We start from the raw sequence: 12,500 nt of genomic DNA, 5'->3' as shown, positions 1-12,500 counted from the left end.
GGATGTTAAGACGGTTTGGATAAATATACGTATATACATGTACCGTAAGAAAAGGAGTATTGATATGTTTCACAGGAAAGAGGAAAGCTTTTCAAACGAAACAAAAAATGCACTATAAAAAAAACCGCAAATAAATGTCATGTTTGAACTTGACAGCATGTGCCCTAATGTGTAGGATAAAGTAATAGTTACGTCATGGGCAGACGGAATGAGTAACTTTGTAGAGTTCTTTTCGTGCGCGGACAGATGTAAAAATATCGCTTACCCTCTCTTTTCTAAGGTTTATTCTCTTCTTCATTCTAATCTCGTCAGTAATTTTTCCCAAGGCACTTCTGCGGATGTGTTCATGGTACTTTTTGGCTGTTTCTGCAAAGAAACAAGGAATTTGTTAGTCCAAGTAGGTGTCATTTTTTTCAAGTTTACAATAGTGATTGAACTTTGCAGACTTGCTGTACTGTATGCTGCATTGTTACCTACTTTCAACAACAGCTCTGGCAAATCCTCTTCCCGGTTGGCGACAAAGCTCTTCTACAATAAGCTGAGTGACCTTTTTGTTGTGAACACTGCTGACCCTACAATGGTGAAAAAAGTATTAGATTGTCTGCAGTACAGTACCAGCGGCGTAGGAAATGTTTCCGTACGAAACAAAATATTGACAATTTTTATTTTGGGGAGACAATCGAGGAAACCTATTTTTCTTACCCCTTTCCCATTAATTTATATTTCATTTCATGTAGTGCATGTTACATACTGTAAAACTATTGAATGAGCTGGAAATTCAGAGTGCGTAATCAAGTTGTGATGATTGAGAGAAGATTATAACGCACCTATGCAAGGATTTCTTTCTAACTGTGCAGGTTATTTGGTTGGAATTTTTTTAATTACTGCTCAAAGAACAAAAACGCTGGGCCAAATGACATTAAATTAACCGACAGCGCGCAAGAGTCGATTACTTGGCGGGAAAACAGAAGAGTTGATGCCGGTACCCGAAAACGTACAAGAGTCGAGAGTAACCTAAGGGCCGATTTACACGGTACGATTTTTGTCGCATGCGACAACGGCTTACGACAGGCCCGCGACATGACTTACAATTGTTGTGTACGTCAGGAAAAATGTCGTAGCATTTTAAAACATGTTTTAAAACGCTGCGGCAATTGTAAGTCATGTCGTACATGTAGGCCCGTCGTGAGCTTGTCGCATGCGACAAAAATCGTGCCGTGTAAATCGGCCCTAAGGGTGCGTTCGATTGACCCTATTCCGGAATAAGAATACGGAGAGTGATGAGAACGTTATGTTGAAATATAGTATGAACGTAAGCTACTTAAAAATTACCTGCCGATTGAACAATGGTTCAAGTTTTTAAAAGAATTACTCACACTTCCTTTCCTCTGTACTGCTTGGTGGTATCTCTGCTGTTGTGCAGCTTGTGAACTTCCTCCTAAAAACAGACGACCAAATACAAGCTGTGAAACTGAGAAAAATGTTGTAAACTGATAACGAGGCAAAATTAATTCATAGAAAAGCGTGTGTTATCCTTACTCTATTAACTTGGCTCCGTAAACTACGTTTGTAAAGTAGACTTGGTTCAGTTAAGACTCGTTTTTCATATGATCGCAGACAATCGCGGATCGTTGAGGAAGTTGCGCGAATTTTGCTGGCCAGTCACTCAGAACGAAGCAATGCAAATGCAAAACAAACGCATATTTACTTTCATAGGCTTAATATGGCTGTTTTTACAGTTCAGCCTTCATTGCAGTAGTGTTCGTTTCAGAGCACGCAGAAACGAGGCTTGCGAGTCAACATTCGACCACATATATAAATCAGAAGAGTAAGAGATTTAGCGCGCGAAATGCGAGAAAATTATTAATAAGTTCCTATCCAGAATTTACGTTTTTCTCAGAAGACAAACTACGGTCGTTGAATGGAAAGCAGCCCTCAATACATTTGAGGTTGTTATTTTTTTAAGGTCTCGTCACAGGTTTGATAAGTTCAGGAGTTATTGCTAGAGAGTTTTTGCAGTTAGGGTTATATTGGTATCGTCAGCGAACATTCTCAGGGAAGCTTCGCGGAGGCACTTAGGAAGATCGTTAATATACATTAAAAAAAGGAAGGAACTTAATATGCTGCCTTGCGGAACCCCACAAGTAATAATGCGAGGAGATGACAATCTTCCATTTACATTACATCTTTGGGTCCGATTGTGTAGGCGCGATTGAAACCAAATGATAGTTGCCTGGTCGGCCCCAAAGTATGAGATCATGCGGAAAATGATTTCATGGTCGATGGTGTCGAATACCTTTTTAAGGTCAATGAAAACGACTCCATTCAGGAAGCCATTGTCGATGTTAACATACCCGCTATTTGTCGGCTCACAAGCAAAGCTTTGAGGGTTCTATGTAAGGAACGCAACCCTGACTGGTAAGTTGATAGCAGTTTATTATCATTTTAGGTAATGATAAAGTTGGTCATAGACAAGTTTTCCAAGCACTTTTGAGGCTAGCGGGATAACGGAGATCAGGCGATAATTATCTAGGTCTGATTTTAAGCCTTTTGTAAAGATCGATGTCACCGTAGCCAATTTCCATTCAGTTGGATAGATTCCCGTGAGGATTGATTTTGTGAGTATGTCTGTTAGTGAGGGTGCAACAATACTAGCTGCCATTTTTAATAACTTACTAGGGATCTTGTCAAGTTCAGTGGTTTTCTTTTCATCGACTTTTTCAACAGGTTGAGAACAATGTCGACACTCGGAGTTTTTAGAGAAAACGAATTATCGGAGGGCGACAACAATGATGGAAAATAACAAAGGAAAAACGCAATATATAGAAAATCGCAGACACCGCTGGTTGAAAATAATTTACCTCAAAATCGATAGCTTGAAAAAATCAGAATAATCATTGTTAGAATAGGACTACCTGCGTTTGGTTTGAGAACCTAATGTAGAAAAAATTAAGGTTCAAAAAAAAAGAACACTTTTTTAATTCAAAACTTCATCCAAGAAGTACTGGCAAAACAAGAACGTTATAAAAAAAAACTGACACCTGGAAAGTATGACGAAACTTTAACACATCCATATACCATTACTCGAAAAAAACGAAAGAAACAGCCAAGAAGCAAGAAATCACAATGACCTTCGATAAGAACTTCTTGTGTTGACCCGAAAGCCAGACTTTTAAGACTTGGGCTCAACTGTAGAAACGCATCCCACGAGATGCGGCAATCACAGTCACGTTTTCTAGAAACAAAAGCTTCCGCGACCGTTTGGCGCTGCTCTAACATAAAACGTACAGAAACAGGAAGTGAACGTTTCGCATGCCTGGTCAGTGGTCTCTCCCACGTTCTCAAACTAATCGTCTCTACTAGTCAAAAAATACTTAACAATAGAAATGAGGTGGTGTGAAGACAAGTTAAACAGCAAAACAGTTGACTTCCGGTTGCCATCATCGCGCGCCTAAGCTCTCTATATTTCCTCCGACTAAAATGTGCAATAAAAACGTTGCTTTGCGATTGTTTGCGATCATATGAAAACCTTATTTGCAATCTTTTGAGATCTGCAATCCGCGATCGTTTGCGATCTTATGGAAACCAAGATTTAGGCTGTGCTTCCATAACAAAAGTGTCAGCTGCATTTTTAATCAAAAAAAATTTCTCACCTGAGTAACAACGCCAAAGGATCACAGATTTGAATTTAAGATCTAAAACAGATTTTAGCCCTAAAGCCTTGAAAATGTAATCATTTACCATTTTTACTCAACGACGCGATCATGTCGGCTTAGCGGTAAACCTTTCATTTTAAGTTGGAACGATCTAAGTTGGAATCAATGAGACTGATTGCGTGCAGCGTGACCCAACACCGGTTTCCGGTGTTTCGAAGTTACTGAGCCATTCATTACGATAACAAGTATACTTACTTGAACGACAAGAGATGATTTAGGCCTCTTTCTCTTTTTCGCGCGTCCATTACCACTGCTAGACTCATCAGCGTCTTCCAGATCGGTGCGTGATAAAGTCTTCACTTTGTCGTCAAGGGCATTTACTTTGTCTGTCAGCTTTTCGATCCGCTCGTTTGAACTTTTCACGGACTGTAGAAGTTCCTCTACGGTTCTTTGGCAGGCTGCAAGACCAGCGATTACTTGTTGCATCGTTTCCCGGTTCTCTCGTGAGGACAATGGAGTAGAGTCGCTAGACCGGTTAGCAGAACTTGACGAAGATCGATTCAATCTGTTGTTAATAGAACTTGCTCTCGAACTCGAACTGCTCGAACAGGTCGGAGTTGAAGGCGCTGAATAAAAATTGCTAGCTCTACCGCGGTTTAACGAGCTGAAAGTTTGAGACATGTTTGCGAAATCAAACAAGACTACGATAGGAGCACGCTTAACTGAAAAATACGGTTTCGTGATAAATCCGTAATACCATTGATTTCCCGCCACAAGCCCATCATTCAAAGCTGCCGCTTCAGCTATGTAGCCAGGCCTCCCTACCTCTGTTTATTCCAACTTTTCTTCTCGATGTCATCTACAGTGTAACTTAGAAAAGTGGTTAATGGCTCCTACATGTAACAAGTCTCCCGCGAATGATAAAAGTGCACATAGTTCGACAACGAAAAAGCGATTGTGCGAACATTGTGATCGTTTAGTCTCAATCCGGACTTACAATGCACACAAACGAAGGAAGACAACAGTGATAACAGGTAAAGCGCATGTCTTATATTGATCAACAAAGTGTTGTTTGTGTTTGATCTGCTCTCCCATCTATAAAAGCTGCGGCTGTATTTAACCAGATTTAACATTAAGCTTATTTTTCGCTTATAGATACACCCAATGTATTGCAAAGACAAGATATCGATTTCCATTCTGATTCAAGTGACCTGGAATTTCACTATTCAAGTGATGAATACCCTGAATCCCCTGCAAAATTTGCTGGGCTTTCCACTGAAAATCCAGAAGACCTCGGTAAGCTTTTCATCAGCATATATAAGCTTGAGTTTTCTGCTTTCTAAGTATACATGAATTATCATGCAGGTAGACAATGAAAGTAATTAGAATTACCATGTAGAGAGTATATTTTGGTACTGCAGCTGAGGGTTTTCACTAGTCAGACTGATGGAAAAAGATTAAAATTATTTATATTCATCTTTTCGATTGCATGTATTGGTTTCATTCATTAATTTTGCCTGATACATTGTATAAACCTGGTAAACAAAAACATACAAGAAAGTTACTGTCTCTGGAAAGCAAAGGAAAGGAACTTTAGGTGTCTGGTTGGTTTAGTGCTGGAGCACTAATTGAGGATACCATAAACTGAAATTAATTTTTTGTTCCTTTTTTTTTGGGGGGGGGGGGGGGGGAGAGGGGAAACGAGAGTACCCGGAGAAAACCTCTTGGTGCAGAGTAGAGAACCAACAAACTAAACGCATGACTCTAGGAATGGAACCAGGGCCACATTGGTGGGAGACGAGTGCTCTCACCACTGCGCCATCCCTGCACCCCCAAACTGAAAAGTCTTGGAAGTGCCACTGCTACTTGTTGAAATTATAAAAACTGAAAGCAGTGAAACAATTTGATGGACTTAAAGTCGCAATCAATTGCAGAATCGATTTTATTCTTTGAATGATTTAATCAATTGAGGATGGCGTTCAATAATCAATGACCATCGAAATCACAAAAAATAACAAATTAAATTATTCACCAATTATCAACATCATTGTATTCTTTGATATGGGTGAGCATTGATTGTCATCTGAGTTTCATTGATTGTCAAAGCTTTAATATCTGAATAAAATTATTATCTGCGGTGTATGTATAAGTGCTTATAATAATTTTTTGCTAGTAATAACGGAAGGTTGAGTGCATGTGAGATGGCGAATCCGGAATCAAAACATTTGGTCCCTCTTGTTCACTCAAAATTATTTGACTAGAATATGAGAATTTATGTCCTATTTATTAATTTTTATGTTAGATGTGTCAGTGGATGATTGTAATTCTGCTGCCGAGTCAACAGACAGTGTGGAAGACTTTTATGTAAGTCAACCTTACATTTACTTATTTCTTTATTGATTGATTTTAAAGAAGGATGTTTCATATATTGATGGTTCTTGCACAGCTGCAATAGTTGATACATCCAAAGTCAATTTTGCCCTTTTGATTTTTAGCTCTGGTTACAGTTTGGCTTTAAGTATAGCTTTAATTTACTATGTAAATTATTGTGATTGGCTGCTGATGTTTGACTTGAGTGCATTTCCTTTTAACTCATCAAGTCAATGCAAAACCAGTCACAAAATTTGTATGTGGAGAATATATGTACAGTGTATGCCCTTGTATGTATTATGGAAGCTACAGTATGAATTGAGAATGATTCGAACTTACCTCAATAGAAGTATAGCTGGTTTGGATAAAAACATAGTGTACAGTGTAGAAGAAAAAAATGGTGTCTAACGTGACTGAAGTCACGCTCATAATAATTATTTTTGTCAAGATCCGTTGCTATTTGAATGTGGATGAAAAAAATAAAACAAGGGTAAAATTTGTCAACCAAAATTAGTCTGGCAACCTAAAATTGTTTGGTTAGTCACCATTTGGTTTCTTTTAAAGAAGAAAATTAATTTCAGACCCTGGCCCAAGTTAAATATTAAATATTTGGGTCATAAATTATGCATTTTTTAGTTTCTAGTTTAGTTATTGAACATCTTTTATTGAACATTTGTCCCAGGAAGAAACTGATGATGAGGCAGAATTGCAGTTTGAAAACCTGATGACGTCATCTGATGAGGATAATGCTGCTAATGAGAATGAGTCTGTGCTATCCAAGAAATCATCTTTATTGAGCACTTCACTCATCAAACTTGTAATTATTTTCATTATGACTTGGAAAATCATGCATAACTTACCAGATGCTGCAGTGAGCACTTTGTTTTGTTTTTTGAAAAGGCTGCTGGAACTTTTCTCAAGGTTGCTTCATTGTAGTAAACTCAAACTAATATCAGACCTGCTGCCTAAGTCACTGTATATGGTAAGGAACTTTTTAGGAGTAAATAGGGATGACTTTGAAAAGTTCATTGTTTGTCCAAAGTGCAGTTCATGTTACAAACCTGAGGAATGTGTACGTACTCTGGTAAATGGAAGAAAGAAGGGTGAGCGTTGCAGTTTTGTAGAGTTTCCACGCCATCCACAAAGAGCTCAGAGAAAACCATGTGGAGCATCTCTATTTAAAACTACACGCTCAAAACATGGAGAGCTGACTTTAAAAGCAAAGAGGGTTTTCTGCTACCGTTCAGTGAAGAAAACCCTTCAAGAATTCCTTAAACGGCCTGGATTTGCTGATAAATGTGAGCAGTATAAAAAGCACCCTCGGGATATCAACCTTCTTGGAGATGTGTATGATGGAAGGGTCTGGAAAAATTTCAAGAATGGAAAAGGAGAGCCTTTCTTTGATGCCCCTAACACTTTCGGATGTATGTTGAATCTTGATTGGTTTCAGCCATACAAGGATTCTGTATACAGTGTTGGGGTGATTTATTTAAGTTTTCTGAACTTGCCACCACAGGAAAGAAATAAAGAAGAAAACATTGCAGTTGTAGGGATTATTCCTGGCCCACAGGAACCAAGCAGAGATGTGAATCCATTTTTGGACCCTCTGGTGAATGAGCTATTGGACTTCTGGGATGGCGTTTGGTTGGATTGCCCCTCAACTGGACCCAAATTTTGTCAGCTAGCTGTACTTTGTGTCAGCTGTGACATTCCTGCATCTCGCAAACTTTGTGGTTTCTTAGGATTCTCTGCAAGAAAAGGTTGCAACAAGTGTACCAAGGAGTTTCATAGAAGATCATTTGGAGAGAAACAAGATTTCTCAGGATTCGATCGAGATAGCTGGAATTTGCGTACTAACACTGAGCATAGAGAGCATGTATGGAGGGTACGAAACACAGTAACATCAAAGAAAGGACGTGACACAAAGGAGAGTGCCTATGGTGTGCGATTCTCATCCTTGATTTACCTTCCATATTTTGATTTTATTTCTTTTGTTGTCATTGATCCTATGCACAACTTGATGCTGGGCACAACAAGAAAAATGCTTAAGGTGTGGAAAGAGTTAAACTTGCTGGATGAAAAAGACTTTAAAGTGCTTCAAAAGCGAGTAAACAAGCTCAAAGTTCCTTCTAGTATTGGAAGAATTCCATCAAAGATTGCATCCAGCTTTAAAGGCTTTACTGCTGACCAGTTTAAGAACTGGGCATTGGTATTTTCAACCTTTGCTCTAAAGGACGTTTTACCAGATAGACATCTCCAATGCTGGAAATTATTTGTGAAGGCTTGTCACATACTGTGTTCAACAGTTATCAACACTTCTGAAGTAAAACTTGCAGATGAGCTCCTCGTCAAGTTTTGCAGAACTGTTGAAGACTTGTATGGTACATCTGTTGTGACGCCAAACATGCATCTTCATTGCCATTTATGTGAATGCATTCTTGATTTTGGTCCTGTCTATGGCTTCTGGTGTTTTTCGTTTGAACGTTACAATGGCATTTTGGGTGCTATGCATGTGAACAACCACCAGATTGAAGTGCAACTTATGAGAAAATTTATTGAGTGGCAGCAAGTAAGGAACATGTCTTGGCCAATTGAGTTTGTTGGATTTAAAGAGATGTTAGTGTCTGTAGACAGCGGCTCATTGGCAATGACAAAGAAGAAGGCAATGACGCCAGATGAGTACAGAAAGAGTATCCAGCTTAAAGCTAGTACTGGAACAGACCTTTTTCATTTGTCTTTCCTTGACAACCATTTCATTCGAGTGTCGTCTCCAGTCAAGGAAATTTACATGAGTGATAATGAAGTTGAATCCTTGACAAAAATGTACACTTTTCTGCATAAAGAAGATTGTATTGTTTATGTTCCCAAATTGTGTTGCCAGTTCTCTCAGCTGCAGCTGTACGATCAGAAACTTGACTCCCGGTATTCACGAAGTGAACGATCTGCTTGTATAATGGCTCGATGGTATGGTTCCAGTGGATTAGACACAACTTCAGAAGATCTAAGGCCAGGTGGGTTTCTGTGATAAGTGAAGGTATTATACTGCTCTCTAGTCTTGCATGCTTTGTACAATAAAAGTATGATTGAAAACCTATCAAAGAAGGTTTCTGAATTATTTCTTTTATTCTTGAACCTTTATCATATCAAAGTGCATGTTCTTTTTGTTTGTTTTGATTTTACGTTTACTTTTATATTGTCTAGTTTATTTTCTTTTGAATCTTTGGATTGGGAATATTGTTACAGTGTAGTTTACTTTTGATTAAAGGTGAAGAAATGCACGAACAGTGTCATTATAATATATTCTAAATAGGTTTTTTTTTTTCACTGTTGAAGTAACAAAGTCATAAACTTGCAGGTCACATCAGTAAATTTAAGTCATATTAATTGTGAAAAAATACAGTTTTGAAAGTCCAGGTAGACAGGCTCATTTCTCTTTTTTAGAACTGTTATAAATACATGTAATTCATTGGCACAAAAGTGATTTGTAAGGGAAACCAAACTAGAAAATGATACAGTGTAACCTATTAGTTCTTATCAAAATAATGTACCTACCATACCAATATTTTTTCTTTCTTTTGCAGGGATTATACAATACTTCTTCAAACACACTGTGACTGTCCAGTCCTCTAATGGTGCAACTTTGGACCTCCCATACACCTTTGCTTGTGTTCACTGGTATAAAGTTCATCCACATGCAAGGTTTTATTTTGGTTTACCAATTCAAGTGTGTCTGCCCTCATTTGAAGCTGAATCAGTGGCAGCTTTCATTCCTGTCTCAAGAATTGATAGTGTTTGTGTTGTAGCTGAGTTAAATTATAACTTAAGAACTCCTAATGGTAAAGAAAACATTGTTGTAGTAGTTCCTCTTAATGTTAAGTCACACTTGTGAAGGATTTGGTTAGTAATGCCTTTGTATTTTCTTCATTAAATCCCAAGGGTTTTCAAAGAAATCTTGGTTGCACTCATGCAATTTGAAGACTTTCACAAATGCCATATACGTGGGTTTTATTTTCATTACTTGTGAAATACTAGAGCTCAACAGAAAGTAATCCACAAATAATTCTTTAGATATACTGTAATTATATGTATCACTCATTTGCAAAAACTAAAGGTGAAAGTATAAAATAAGAAAAAATTGTCTTAACATCCAAATAGGCTTTACAATTATTGCATGTTTTTGTTAATGTTTTTGGTAGGCTGCTGGGCATCCTAAAATGGTTCTCATTATACCTTATTATTTTTATTATCTTTCCCCTTCCCCTTCTCCTTGCCCATAACCTTAGCTGTGAAGTACTCCACTGGATTTTAAATTGTCACTGACAATAGATACCCAATGATTGCCAGATTTTTTCTGGTTTTTAGTTAGCTTTTTTTTTGCTAATGTTGTTTATACTGTAGAAATATTTTGCTTCATAAGACTTATTTAGCAGAGCATCTCTGACTGTTCTGTTATACAATACTGCATTAACCATTGCATAACACTAGATTTCTTTGTTATCAAGAACCGGTTATTGCAAGATATATATTAAGCCCGGTATACCCAACCAATGATAATAAGTCATCGATTACTACACTATAAAATCGGTATAATCGATAATCATCAGTCGATTTATATAAATTTGTCTTATTAATGGCTGAAAATCGATAGTCACAATTGAAGATCTCTTAATTGCTATTGATATCTATTGATCAATTGTAATTGGCAGCCAATTATTTATGATCGATAAAAATCGACGAAAGTCCATAGTCAAGTCACTTTAATCTTCCTCTTAATATTGATTTTCATTGATTGGGCAGGCTGGGATTAAGAAAGAAAATGGTTTATGGTTATAAGCGGCTATTTCCACCTTAATTGTTACCTGGTAAATATACAAATGGGGTAGTCATGGTGACACAACTGAACCCACAATACAGCAAACCCCTGCATATAAGAACCTCCTAGGCTTACAAAAGAACCTTTTTATCCCAAAAAATGAAAAAGGTTTTTATGTTAGAAAATGACCATGAAATTTCATGCGACCGGAACAACGACTTTCATTTGTCATGTCAATTTTGAGAATTGTGGCCTCTATAGGCCACTTCGGAAAATACAATAATACTCTTTGTTTGACCCCCAAATTTTGAATAAGCATTGTTTTTGTTTTCTCTTGGGACCATTGTAAGTCCCAAGAGAAAGTGGAAACAATGCTTATGCAAAATTTGGGGGGACAAACAAAGAATATTATGGTATTTTCCGAAGTGGTCTATTGACCTAGTCAGCTAACTCAATGTTGTACCCAATTCAGACCCTTTGGGAATGGAACTTTTTTGTTCCAGGTATTTCCATATCATTAAAATATGAATGCTACATTATAATGCAAGGAGATGCTTCCGTGAAGCATACACTGGGTTGCCTGTGGTACGTTACAGAAAATTAGAATTGTGTGGTATTGAACTACAGCATTCCAGTCTCTGAAGAATAACAAATAAAAGAGAAGCGAGAAACATTGGCTTCTGGGCTGACATGTTGATAATTTTCAAGTTCCCTCACAACTTCTTTTCACCACAAGTTTAAGCGTGCCCTCTGAGCATCTGACAGCTTTGTAATACCAAAGTTCACTGAAGTTAACGCTGTTCGACGGGATTAGTATCTGGATGGGAGACCAAAACAATATACCCCTAATAAAACAGAAGCATCGGACCGAAAATACTATTAACGCTAACAAATGCAAAGTCAGCAAGGTACAGATTTTGTTGGCTTGCTTTATGCAAAACAAGAACATCATTCTAAGAGCTTATTCTACGCAAAAAGTAGGTTCTGAAGGTAATTTTGAGAGTGGAAATCAAGGTTACGCGGCAGACGGCAAATACAAACTCACGATTTAATTCAGTTAACACACCAGAAAGATTCTAACCTCATTTTGACAAGAAAATGCTTTACTATTGCATAAAAGCTATCCAGTTAAGCTCGCATATCATAAAACAATGAATTCATAAAGGCCACATTTTCCAGGGAACAATTTTTTGAAACAAACAACATATTTGCTATTAGAGGCAAAAACCCCTTCTATTTCATTACGTGCGGGAAGAGAAGAAACTCAGTCGTGTCAAATATGCGCAATATTGCAACAAACTAAATTTCAGGGTCAAACCGTTTACATGGAGAACCTTTTCATTGAATAATGAAGCACAAAATACACGACAAGCTTTCTTTCAAATAATTCTTGGCTGTCACATTTCCAATTATTTTTTTTACCTGAAGACTGTGACGAGTTGATCACAGATCCACGTAAGGTGTTCGATTCGTTCTCTGTCTTTGTTGAACCCATAAGTTATCAGAGAATTTTCCATTTCGGTTTCAGTGTTCTACATAACAGCACACTTGGTAAAACATTATTTTAGAAATACAGCTCACTTTGATTTCGGCTCGACGGGCGATAGATTGTTGTCGAAGTCCATTACTCGTCGCTTTTGAGATTCCTGGTGTTGGTTTTT

At 37.6% G+C, this 12,500-nt stretch overlaps 2 protein-coding genes across 2 annotated transcripts in view; one reads left to right on the top strand and one right to left on the bottom strand.

The window, feature by feature from the left end:
- The window catches only part of LOC138036508 (uncharacterized), a 4,610-nt gene extending 273 nt beyond the window's left edge, over positions 1-4,337 (bottom strand). The window contains exons 1-4 of the mRNA XM_068882719.1: positions 3,912-4,337; positions 1,377-1,438; positions 478-572; positions 266-366 (exon numbers count right to left, since the gene is read on the bottom strand). Coding sequence (XP_068738820.1) covers positions 266-366; positions 478-572; positions 1,377-1,438; positions 3,912-4,337 — 684 coding nt within the window. The remainder of the gene's footprint in view (positions 1-265; positions 367-477; positions 573-1,376; positions 1,439-3,911) is intronic.
- A 205-nt stretch (positions 4,338-4,542) lies between these two features.
- LOC138036492 (uncharacterized) lies at positions 4,543-10,349 on the top strand. Its single transcript, XM_068882718.1, has 5 exons — positions 4,543-4,690; positions 4,812-4,952; positions 5,959-6,020; positions 6,709-9,037; positions 9,608-10,349. The coding sequence occupies exons 1-5, from the start codon at positions 4,543-4,545 to the stop codon at positions 9,913-9,915; spliced, it is 2,988 nt and encodes a 995-aa protein (XP_068738819.1). The 3' UTR covers positions 9,916-10,349.
- The last annotated feature ends 2,151 nt before the right edge of the window (positions 10,350-12,500 follow it).

This window comes from Montipora capricornis, chromosome 2 (genome assembly GCF_036669925.1).
Source record: "Montipora capricornis isolate CH-2021 chromosome 2, ASM3666992v2, whole genome shotgun sequence".
NCBI lineage: Eukaryota > Metazoa > Cnidaria > Anthozoa > Scleractinia > Acroporidae > Montipora > Montipora capricornis.
This window is presented reverse-complemented; position numbering and strand designations above follow the sequence as displayed.